The sequence below is a fragment of the Bufo gargarizans genome, chromosome 8 (assembly GCF_014858855.1).
Source record: "Bufo gargarizans isolate SCDJY-AF-19 chromosome 8, ASM1485885v1, whole genome shotgun sequence".
Taxonomy (NCBI): domain Eukaryota; kingdom Metazoa; phylum Chordata; class Amphibia; order Anura; family Bufonidae; genus Bufo; species Bufo gargarizans.
In genome coordinates this window covers 43,799,935-43,811,838 of record NC_058087.1, presented here as the reverse complement: position 1 = coordinate 43,811,838, position 11,904 = coordinate 43,799,935, and the positions used below count along the sequence as shown (strand labels likewise).

The 11,904-nt window shown below is 44.4% G+C and overlaps 1 protein-coding gene across 1 annotated transcript in view; it reads right to left on the bottom strand.

The window, feature by feature from the left end:
• Positions 1-931: 931 nt before the first annotated feature.
• Positions 932-11,904, bottom strand: part of UBE2E3 (ubiquitin conjugating enzyme E2 E3) — a 72,165-nt gene continuing 61,192 nt past the window's right edge. Inside the window, exons 4-6 of the mRNA XM_044303197.1 lie at positions 8,412-8,544; positions 5,359-5,506; positions 932-1,541 (exon numbers count right to left, since the gene is read on the bottom strand). Of these exons, the coding sequence (XP_044159132.1) occupies positions 1,444-1,541; positions 5,359-5,506; positions 8,412-8,544 (379 nt within the window). The 3' untranslated portion in view covers positions 932-1,443. The remainder of the gene's footprint in view (positions 1,542-5,358; positions 5,507-8,411; positions 8,545-11,904) is intronic.

The window sequence follows — 11,904 nt, the reverse complement described above, 5'->3', positions numbered from 1 at the left end:
CGTATACGGACCGTATACGGAACGCAAAAAACGGACCGCAAAACGGAAAAAAAAAACGGTAGTGTGAAAGAGGCCTTACACTCATTTTCATTTAAACATTAAAAAGGTTTCTTCAATTGGTCTTTATTAAAACATCTTCACATTTGCAACAGTATTCTACAGCTTTCAGACTAGCACTGCTTCACACTGAATCTTCCAGAGAACTTCTCTGTTGGCTCAATCTGTAGCCCTCATCGGACCTTTCCAAACTGCTCATAAACACTCATTCTAAAAATAAAATAAATAAAAAATCTGTCACCATTGCGTTACATTGTTTTCTGTGCTGGAACAATTTTTTCCTGTTTTTATGACCGGACACAAAACGGAATGGAAACAAGAGACATCCTGAACAGATCTCTTTCCATTCAGAACGCATTAGGACTAAATGGAAACGTTTTTATTCCCAGTATTAAGATCCTCTGCCAGATATCAATACCGGAAAACAACGAGTAAGGGTCCATTCACACATCCGTATGTGTTTTGCAGATGCGCAAAACAGACACCAGCGATGTGCATTCCACATTTTGCGGACCGCACATCGACGGCACTCTTATAGAAAATGCCTTTTCTTGTCCGCAATTGCGGACAAGCATAGGACATGTTCTATTTTTTATTTTTTTTGCGGAACGGAAGTGCGGATCCACAAATGCGGACAGCACATTCCGGCCCCATTGAAAATGAATAGGTCCGCACCTGTTCCGTAAAATTGCGGAACGGATGCGGACCCATTTGAATGGACCCTAAGTGTTAAAGTAGCCTAAACTACACTGCAAAAGCAAAATGACAGATGATCAGAAAGTGAACTGGAACAGATCAATGAGCGGAAGACAAAATAACCCAGCATGGTGTCCCTCAATAGTACATTGGCACGTGGAAGCAAAGAAACTACACCTTAGGGAACATGTTTATTGTGTTTGGGGTAATACATTGGGTGCTCTCTGAGCTACAAAGGGATAAAGGAAATCCTTTCAGTACAAACTGACAAAGGTAAAACAGTATTCACAACAGCGTGTACCACATAATTGGAAATATTTCCGGGTTTAATACAAATGACATTTTTTCTAGTAATCTACAGCTAAAACTTTAATAACGCCGTCATACAGATAATGAATTAGGCTAAAATGCACTATAATATTTGGTTTGGAACGGTATCCTTAGTACATCACAAAATACATTTTGATATCCCAAAGAAGCAAGACTTGCAAGTAGGCATTTTAACATTACTAATCTACAGCTACAAAGTTCTACTCTTGATAGCATTTACCTTTCGGGGCAGGATAACCATATAGGATAAAAGCAGAGAGTAGAATCAGTTTAACATATACACAGAAGTCCGTATTGTAAAGGCTATAAAGATTCCTTGCACATTGTACAGATGCCTTGTGCTTCTTCACGCTGTACAATTTATGTAGCGTATCTCTTGGTCCACTGCCTGGCTATCCTGTCATGCTCTGCTCTGTTGGTCAAATACTGAGTGGCTATGCTTCCAACCAGAGGATCAGCTACAAAAAAGAGAAAGAAAAAAAAAAACCATGTTGTTATTTCAGCACAAAATATTTTACTGTCACAAATATGTTCAACAGGTGCAAACAGACACGTGCAGATGCGGAAACCTGTAAAGCATTCGTGAAATTGTGATTTCACACAATAGATTGTAGACCTTTATAGGACACACCATGAAACATTACATTTACAGTTTATTGTACCAGATATAAATAAACAATACATGAATTAATGAATTAGGCGAACTGTCACATCATCCATTTCTTGTCAACATTCTTCAATAGTGTCCAGTGTTCAAGGTGAAGCAGATTTGTGTCTATTGGTACCAACACAGATGCCCTCAGCTGCCAAAACGCACATGCAACAGGTCTGCCACTTTCACAGGTACAAATCTGCTGACAGATGTCTTTTTAAAGGGGTTGTCCGATTATTATTTTTTACGGCAGAATAAAAACAATGTTATGCTAACCTCTAAGAGGTGGTGCTCCTTCCTCCATGCCAAGATTTGCTTTCGCGATGGCAGCAATGATACATGTGCAAGTGTGCCCGTATACCATGTGTAACAACTGCAGCCAATCAATGGCCTCAGAGGTGTCCTACCCTATGCAGCTGAGGTCAGTGATTGGCTGCAGGGGCCATATGTGAAATATCGGCACATCATCATTGTAGCTAAAACATGTCATGGCTGCAACAGTGGCATTGGAATGGAGGGGATTTGGCAAAGTGTGATTTATTTTTTATATTATTTTAGTACGTTGCCTGCCGTTTTAAAATAAATAACTCAGACAACCCCTTTAAACATTGAAAAGATGCCTATAAAGTATTAAACGCGTGCCCTTCAAGTGGCTGTACACCGCTTATGGATTTTGCTAACTGCTGGGGAAGTGTAAGGGCTAGTTTGCCCGTGACTCTGGTTTCTGTCACAGATTTGCACCCCCACTGAATGGGGCTAAACCATGAGCGAACCCACCGTGGTTCACAGCTGGCATTACACATCCTTGTGATGTTGGGAGCAGTGATTGTTCTATAAATTAAACTTGTCACGTTCCTTCATACACCTCTAAGCAGCAAATTTTTTTTTTTTTAACCCTACTTTTTACAAAAAGCTCCCCCCAAATGTTTTATTTTTGCTGTGGAAAGAAAATTGTCCTCCACGTGCACTTGGATGCACATTGGTTATTTTAATAGACACTTTACTTTGCATTAAACCTTCGCCATCTGTTCTGCCCTGAAATTACAGATGTAAGAACATAATTTACAGCAGACACGATGATATGCAATTCCAATGTGTGAGAGCACTCAATGGAGTAGAGCTGCTGCTCCAGAAGCGATGACTTTAAGCAATCTTCTTTTAGGCTATAATTAGAGATGAGCGAATCGAATCCCACAAAGTGGAATTCGATCTGAATTTCAGGATAAATTCAATTCGCCTAGAAGCCGAATTTCCTCGTGGTTCGTGTCATCGAATCGATTTAACCTAAAATAGTATAAAAAAAACTAAAAAATTCTAACTTACCTCCTCCATTTGCTCGCGATGGGCCACCAGGCACCCTCTTGCTTGAAGATCTCGGCCGAAATCCTGTGCGGCGCGAGATTACATCATCGCGCCGGCCGGCGTGATGATGTAATCTTGCGCTGCACAGGATTTTGGCCGAGATCTTCAAGCAAGAGGGTTGCCTGGTGGCCCATTGTGAGCAAGTGGAGGCGGTAAGTTAGAATAATTTTTATTTATTTTTTATTGTTAATTTTACACTCAGATGCTGCGATAATGTATGAACGCGGCATCTGAGGGGTACAATTATGGGGGCGGCGCTATCGCAGCTCCTTGTCATTGCACCTGCTACTTACAAGTAATTCGTCACAAAGCAAATTTTTTTTTGAAATTCTGAGAATCAGCCGACTCGAATCTCCAAAACAAACACCCCATTTATATCAGTTCATTCATGAAAACAGTGGATTTACTTTGCCAATTTAATATTCCAAACTAGTTACACTTCGATAAGCTTCGTAGTGCAAATTTCCAAACATTCTTGGCGTTATGATGAATATTATATTTCAGATCCACATGGGAGTAGTGTGTTACAACAGTTACATGCTGCTTCTCGCTCTAGACCGTAGGGTAGAGAGCTCTGACTATTCAAACCGACTATTACTGGGATCACAAAGAAGGCCAGTCTGCTGTGGAGAAAGCTACTAAACTATGTGTACTAAAAAGCTACTAAACTACCTTATTTTTCGCCCTATAAGACACACCTGGCCATAAGATGCGCTGTAAAACGCTCAACACATGAAAACCAATGCTTCCCTATGGCCCTGGTCCACACTTGAGCGTTTTACAGCGCGTTTGAACGCGCTGAAAAACACCCTACGCTCAAAAAAGTTCTTGAGCTTCTTTAGGGCGTTTTGTCGCGCGTTCCCGTACATAGACTTTCGGGCGACAATGGGCGTTCGCTTGTCTCTGTATGCGTGATTGTAAACGTCGGTACAATCGCGCATACAGAGCGCTCCTTTCAGAACGCTCAGGTGTGAACCCAGGGTGAGGTTGCAGAGTGGGCCAACGTCCTCACGTTGTAAGACACAATTAAAAAATGTTGTCCACTTTTGGCAGGGAAAAAGTGTGTGTCTTATAGGGCGTAAAATACGATAGGTATACTAAAAAGCTACTAAAAACATACACTGGAAGGGGTTGTCCCGGACCAAAAACAGCATTACACCTGTCAACAGGTTGTGTGTGGTATTACTGCTCATCTATGATCACACTTCAGTGGAGTTGCAACCCATGGATAGGTAGGTGTTGGACTGTTTTTAGAATAAAGCAGCCGAGTTTTTAGAATTCTGGACAACTTTAATATCCATGACTAGCTAATTTAATTAGGCCTCTTTCACACTTGCGTTGTCCGGATCCGGCGTGTACTCCACTTGCCGGAATTACACGCCGGATCCGGAAAAACGCAAGTGTACTGAAAGCATTTGAAGACGGATCCGTCTTCAAAATGCTTTCAGTGTTACTATGGCACCCAGGACGCTATTAAAGTCCTGGTTGCCATAGTAGTAGTGGGGAGCGGGGGAGCGGCATACTTACAGTCCGTGCGGCTCCCGGGGCGCTCCAGAATGACGTCAGAGCGCCCCATGCGCATGGATCATGTGATCCATGCGATCACGTCATCCATGCGCCTGGGGCGCCCTGACGTCACTCTGGAGCGCCCCGGGAGCCGCACGGATGGTAAGTATGCTGCTCCCCGCTCCCCACTACAGTTTACCATGGCTGCCAGGACTTTAGCGTCCCGGCAGCCATGGTAACCATTGAGAAAAAGCTAAACGTCGCATCCGGCAATGCGCCGAAACGACGTTTAGCTTAAGGCCGGATCCGGATCAATGCCTTTCAATGGGCATTCATTCCGGATCCGGCCTTGCGGCAAGTGTTCCGGATTTTTGGCCGGAGCAAAAAGCGCAGCATGCTGCGCTATTTGCTGCGGCCAAAAAACGTTCCGTTCCGGAATGGAAGACATCCTGATGCATCCTGAAGGACGGACTGTCCATTCAGAATGCATTAGGATAATCCTGATCAGTATTCTTCCGGCATAGAGCCCCGACGACGGAACTCTATGCCGGAAGACTATAACGCAGGTGTGAAAGGGCCCTTAATTAGTTCTTCCTGCTGCCTGAACGTGAGGGACCAAAAAGTGCAGCAAACAAAAGAGCCACAAGGTGTTGGTACAGTGGACATAAGTTTCTCCAGCCACTTGTCATTTATCTAGCCTTGGATGTACATATTATCAGACCACTTCCATAATTGCTTCCCATACTTTGACTTACCAGGGTTGCAGTCTGTCAAGAGAGAACAAATAGATAGCAAAACTTTTGATATAGTCAGTGCTGGACTCCAGTTGTCTTTCAGAATATCCAAGCAGATGACTCCTTGGCTGTTGATATTACAGTGATAGATTCTGGTTCTGAATGTGACCTGAAATTCAAGGAAAGTAAAACGGTGCATTGAGTGTAGGTGCTAGATATATTAATAAAACAAAGAGCTCATTTGGTGTACAATGACTTTTCCCCTCACAATGATATCATACCTCACCTTTAAAGGGGATCTCCGTGAATAAGGACATTTTAGTAAATGCCCACAGCCTGCCTCCCTAAGCTGTAGATTCATACTTACCTGCTCCCTGCCACTCAGGTCACCCGTGCTGCCTCCAGTGTGTCCATGTCCATGTCCTCCGCACTGTTGACTTCCGGCTTAGCATGGACAATGGACATTGTCACATTCTCCACTGCAGCCAATGACCGGTCTTGGCAGTGGCATGACCACAAGCAGCGCGCCACTGCTGAACCCAGTCAAACAAAAGGTGATAACACAGCTTAGGCTACTTTCACACTAGCATTTTTGCTGGATCCGGCAGGGTTCAGCAAAAACGCTTCCGTTACTGATAATACAACCATCTGCATCCGTTATGAACGAATCGGTCATGAACTTCATTCAAAGTCAATGGGGGACGGATCCGTTTTCTATTGCGTCTTGCTCCGCATCCCAGGATGGAAACCAAACCGCAGCATGCTGCGGTTTGCTCTCCGGTATGATAACGCAACCAAATGGAACGGAATTGACAATGAATGGGGACAAAACGGAAACATTTTTTTCCGGTATTGAGACCCTATGACGGATCTAAATACTGGAAAATATTAATGCTAGTGTGAAAATACCCCTCATCTGCTCCCTCCTGACTTCTGCGCAGGTCACAGAGCGTGCCTAGAAAACTCCCATAGAAGAAGTCAATAAGGTTCCCTCCTGTCCATTATGTCTGTGCCCATGATGGCTGCTGCAAAGCAGATCTCTAAATGCTGTTAAAGTGTAACCGTCATTCTTTTTTTTATTTTTGTAATGCATAGGGGCAGTGATGTAAAGCAGAGCCTCATCCCTCTGCTTTACATCACAGATGCCATGAACGGTGTTGATCATGGCAACTGAGGGGTTAAATGACCCATCATTGCGGCTGGGTGTCTGCTGTATGATCCAGCCGGCACCCGCAGCAGCTCGCTGTAGCCGCTCATCATAGGACTGATCCATTACAGCTTGATTTTCATTCTCTGCTCTTATGACAAAACAATAAAATGTAATACCTAACACAGATGTGAACAGAGCTTTACTGAAGTGCTGGAAAATCAAATAAGCCAACACATCTTATAAAAAATAATGCGAGAATGACCTAACATAACTTAATCCCTAGTTTTCCCCTTATAAAAATTATATTTCTATTGTGGCGTCCAAAAAAATGCACCCTGTAATAAAATATGGGCATACTGACCATAAACTACCATACACAGTAGTAATAAATTTCTTCTTTAACAGAGAGCTAGTGTAAACGCCATTTTATTTCTGGCAGTGCTGGATTTGAAACGGCTGCACTTGTCTTGCTATTTTATATTTGTCTTCTCGGAGTCAGATTTATTATTGCCGTCACTAGTCCTATTACATTCTCCTGCTTCCAGGTTACTGATCTGATGTGCACAAGTCTGCACTACTCAGACTTCTGGCCAGTTCTCACAGGCGACAGCCAAGTTAGCTTCCAAAACCAAAGCCTCATGCATTTAACAGTTTAAAGGACGCGGTCTCCAAAACTGTGTCACAGCAGAAGCTCCAAGAGATAAACAGTTCTAGAGAACCTGAAACCCACCGCCATACCAGATCTGCTCAATTCTACGTAAATTGGGTCAGATTCAAGCCTCATTCACACGTCAAGTGTTTCATGGAAATGTGATGTACGTGTTCTCCACGGACAGCACACGTCCCCATTCATTTTAATGTGTGTATTCACGCACCAGTGTTTTAGCACGGTCCTTGGGTCACTGTTGCATGCTCCATCACGTCCACTATAGTCTATGGGTCCGTGAAAACCACAGATGCCATTTAGAAGAGATGCTTTGAAAATTAATTTTTAAGCTGTTCAGTGTCAGTGAAACATGGATGCAACACGGACAGCAAAAAACGGACAGCTTCACGGATGCATCGCTGACCACCTGCTTACGGATTTGAGCACAAACACGGACGTGTGAATGAGGCTCTACTCAAATGCTTAAAGTTTTTTTTTTTTTACTGATAAGAATAGGTCATCAGTATCTGATCTGTGGGGGTTCGACACCCGATACCCCAGCTGATCAACTGATTAAGGCGGCACCGGTGCTCGCAGCTTTCCCTAGGACATGTGGCATCAGGTTCACTGGTCACATGCCCTAGGTCAGTGATGGCTAACCTCCGGCACTCCAGTCGTTGACCATCACAGCCCTAGGTGCAGCTTACTCCACTGAACGGGGCTGAGTTGCGATACCAAGCACAGCCGCTATCAAATAGATGACGCTTTGCTACAGCTAGTGCCGATGCCTTCTCAAACTGCTGATCGGCAGGGGTCCCGGGTGTCGGACTCCCACAGATCTCATAGGTCATCAGTTCAAAAATCTCAGAAGACCCTTTTGTGTTAAGATTAAACTTTATCCCCTATTGACAGGATAGGGCATAAATATCTGACTGCAGGGGGTGTGACCACTGGCACCCCCCACCGATCATAAGCTTAGGGGGTGCTGTGTACCCCACATGAATTGAGAAATGGCCAAGCTCTATGGGACTCCCAGACACAGAAAAGAAAAGCGCTCAGTTATCTTCTACCGTCCCATAGAGCTGAATGGAGCGGCAGCATGCATGCTACACAGCCGCTCCATTCATACAGAGGGACACAGGACCCATGTTCTTGTGACTGGTGGGGCTTACAGAGATCGACCCCCCCCTTTCCCCACCAATCAGACACTTATCCCCAATCCGGCGGATAGGGGCTATCTTTTATTCTTGGCATAAACAATTTAACGTCTTTACTCACCTTTGGTGGCTTGAAAGGATAATCTGATGAAAAGGTGATGTCCAAAAAAAATACTCCTCCTTCGTATACTGATCCTGGTGGTCCCAGAATAGTCGACCTCCATTCATATATGTTGTCTCCCTTTGGGCCAGCACTATAAGAAAGGAAAAATAAAAAGTTATTCAGTTGTACCCAACACAAAAAGCAATGGTTAACCACAAAAATGATTAAATGGCTATGACTAAATATAATTAAGCTAGAACGGTAAATTAAAACTAGTCACTTTCCAAACTTTTGTGAAGGCTTATTCAGTCTAAATTTTTGGCACTATTTTTCTAAAATCATAGCAAGATGCTACAGTTAACCCACAATTTTAGGAAAACAGCTACATAAACTGCAACACGACAGCAAAGTGTGAACATAACTTTAGGATAAGGCTAGGGCTACACCGCAAAATTTGATGTAATGCATGGCTAAGGGGTCGCAAAGCAATAATCCGTGACGCAACGGTCACAAAAAATCCAGACATGCTGGACATTCACTCCATTGACTCCATAAGTCACGCGCAATTCACATGCGGCTTGGCAGTGGTTTGGCAGACTTACTGTTTAAATTAAGTTATATTTTTTGCAATTGTTTTGGTGGATTTTGATTGCATTTTCACTGTCTATATTTAATGTCACTATTAAAAAAAAATTAAAAAATAAAATAAAATCTAAACATCATGCATTGTTCACACTAGCCATAATAATTGTTGAGGCTTCCTGTTCCGGTAACTTTTCAGTAGTCATCCTATCATCATCACAGGCAGAAAAATGAAAGATATCACCACTGTATAGATAACACAGGGTCCACTATTCACATATTACAGCTTATCTGCTCCCTTCTGACATCTGCACAAGTCACAGGTCTCCCACAGAAGTCAATGGGATCAGCTCCTGTGCACTGTGTCTATGGTCCATGTGGCTCCTCTCAAAGAAAATACATGATATATTGATATATTTTAGGCCTAGTGGCCAGGGTGAAAACTGAATGATTTTAGAATTATTATTATTATTTTTTTAATATAGCTAGGGAAATGGGGGGGGGGGGGGGGTTAACACAAACAAATCCACAGGATAGGGTATAACTAGCTGATCGCTAGGGGTCCAACTGCTGGGAACTCCACCAATCATGAGAACGGGGGTCCTGATTGAGCCGGAGGTCAGGCATGCACACTGCCCCTCTATTATCTGATGACACGTTTTAGTTTGTTAAAGGGATTCTGTCACCTCCCCTCAGCCAAAAAACGATTTTAAAGCAGCCATGCAGCACAGCTTACCTGGATTAGGCTGTGCTCTTTTATCTTGAAATCCGTCCAGCAGTTACTGCAAAAAACGACTTTGATTGATATGTAAATGTATCCTGAAGGTGCCCAGAGGGGCGTTTTTTTCTTCTTAGTGAGCCCAGTACCGCCCCTCTTTCAGTGCCCAGCCCGCCTTCCTTGTACTTCCTAACCGCCGCCCCCAGCCTGCCACAGCATCTCCTGCCTCTCCTCCCCCTCCCTCACGCCGAACGAACTCTCGCACAGGCGCAGTACCCACTGAGGGCTGCGCCTGTGCGATCATCAGGAGACTGAGGGCGGCAGCTTCATCTTAGTCACTGGGCATGCGCCGAGCCCAGTGACGTCCGATGTTCGCTCTTTCCCTCAGTCAGCCTGGTAGGAAGCGCAGAGGATTGCCGATCGGCTAAATACAATACAGCTTTACTTAATATAATAATACCTAATTTGCCCCAACAAATACTTATTTCTTTCCTGAAGGGAGGGTGGGGAAAGAAATCGCTGTCCGGCTTCACTGTGGCAGGCAGACTGGAGAAAGCGCAGGGTGCAGCAGCCGATCGGCAATCCTCTGCGCTTCCTACCAGGCTGACTGAGGGAAAAGAGCGAACATCGGACGTCACTGGGCTCGGCGCATGCCCAGTGACGAAGATGAAGCTGCTGCCCTCAGTCTCCTGCTGATCGCACAGGCGCAGCCCTCAGTGGGTACTGCGCCTGTGCGAGAGTTCGTTCGGCGTGAGGGAGAGGGAGGAGAGGCTGTGGCAGGCTGGGGGGCGGTTAGACAGTACAAGGAAGGCGGGCTGGGCACTGAAAGAGGGGCGGTACTGGGCTCTCTAAGAAGAAAAAAACGCCCCTCTGGGCACATTCAGGACACATTTCCTTATCAATCAAAGTCGTTTTTTGCAGTAACTGCTGGACGGATTTCAAGATAAAAGAGCACAGCCTAATCCAGGTAAGCTGTGCTGCATGGCTGCTTTAAAATCGTTTTTTGGCTTAGGGGAGGTGACAGAATCCCTTTAAAAAATAATTAAAAAAACTGATAGAGGCAAAACATAACCGTGTATTCTGCAATAGAGGTTTCTGATGGAGCCACCGACACAGGTGTAAACAGAACCTACGCTAAGTTACGGCCCTGTGCAGGTGTTTTTGGTTTTAATGACCAGACACCATGTTACCATTTTTAGTTTTAGGGGTGCACTGTCTGACAAACCTATTAGAAAAGACCAACACTGTGACTGATGGGGATCCATTTCCGGACAACAATAGCTCATAGCTATACCGCCATTGTGTGGGGGTGCAGAGAAAAAGAAGCGAGGCTGGAGATCGGCCACGTTACGTGGTACTGCTGCTGCACTAACCAGCTGTTTTTTCCACCTATTCAATAAAAGCAGCAAACGATAAAAATATTATGCTCAATAAAATATAAAATAAAAAAGACAATCCGCCCAAGTTTTATAAACCTAAATCCGTCACATAAATTGGATAAGGTAATAAGATAACGAGAGCTGTAACAGCGCGGTCTACCCTGTAATAGGACAGTACAGGCAGGACTACAGCCTGCATTAATGACTCCCAAGTCCTTGTGCTGCTAAAGAACGTAAGAAATCTCTCTTCAAGTGCCTGTACAGTGCAACCACAGAAATCGTTATCTTCTGATGGTCAAAGGTAGATGTAATGTTTCAGACAAGTGTTCCAGGAAATCAAAGAATATCCACGTCTCCCTCCAGCGTACACTACAGTTATTCTGTATTAACCATTTCCCTGCTAGAAATACATGTGGTTTAATGTACACCATCTGCTGCTTTCACGGGTTTGTGCAGTGACCATAAGGACTCATGCACATGAACGTGTGTGCCCTGTACCCACAAATAGCAGGCCGCAACGCGTGGGCACCAGCCGTTTGGCCACAGTTTGCGGACTCATTCACTCGAGTGGGTCCGTGATCCGCAAGATTCAGTCCCTAAAAAATAGAACATGTTTAGGGACTAGCGAACTTGTGTTTTAAAGTTCGGCGTACAAGTTTCGGGTTATCTAAGACCACGGACCATAAGTTACCACAGACCTCAGGGAATGGACTGCGCTGAGATTACCACGCTTCTTTTCAGTGACGTTGGGGCTGCACGGATGGCAGTTTGGGACGCGAGGCAGTGCTGGGCTACATAGGAATGGGCATGGCTTGGCTCCAAAGACGGAGAG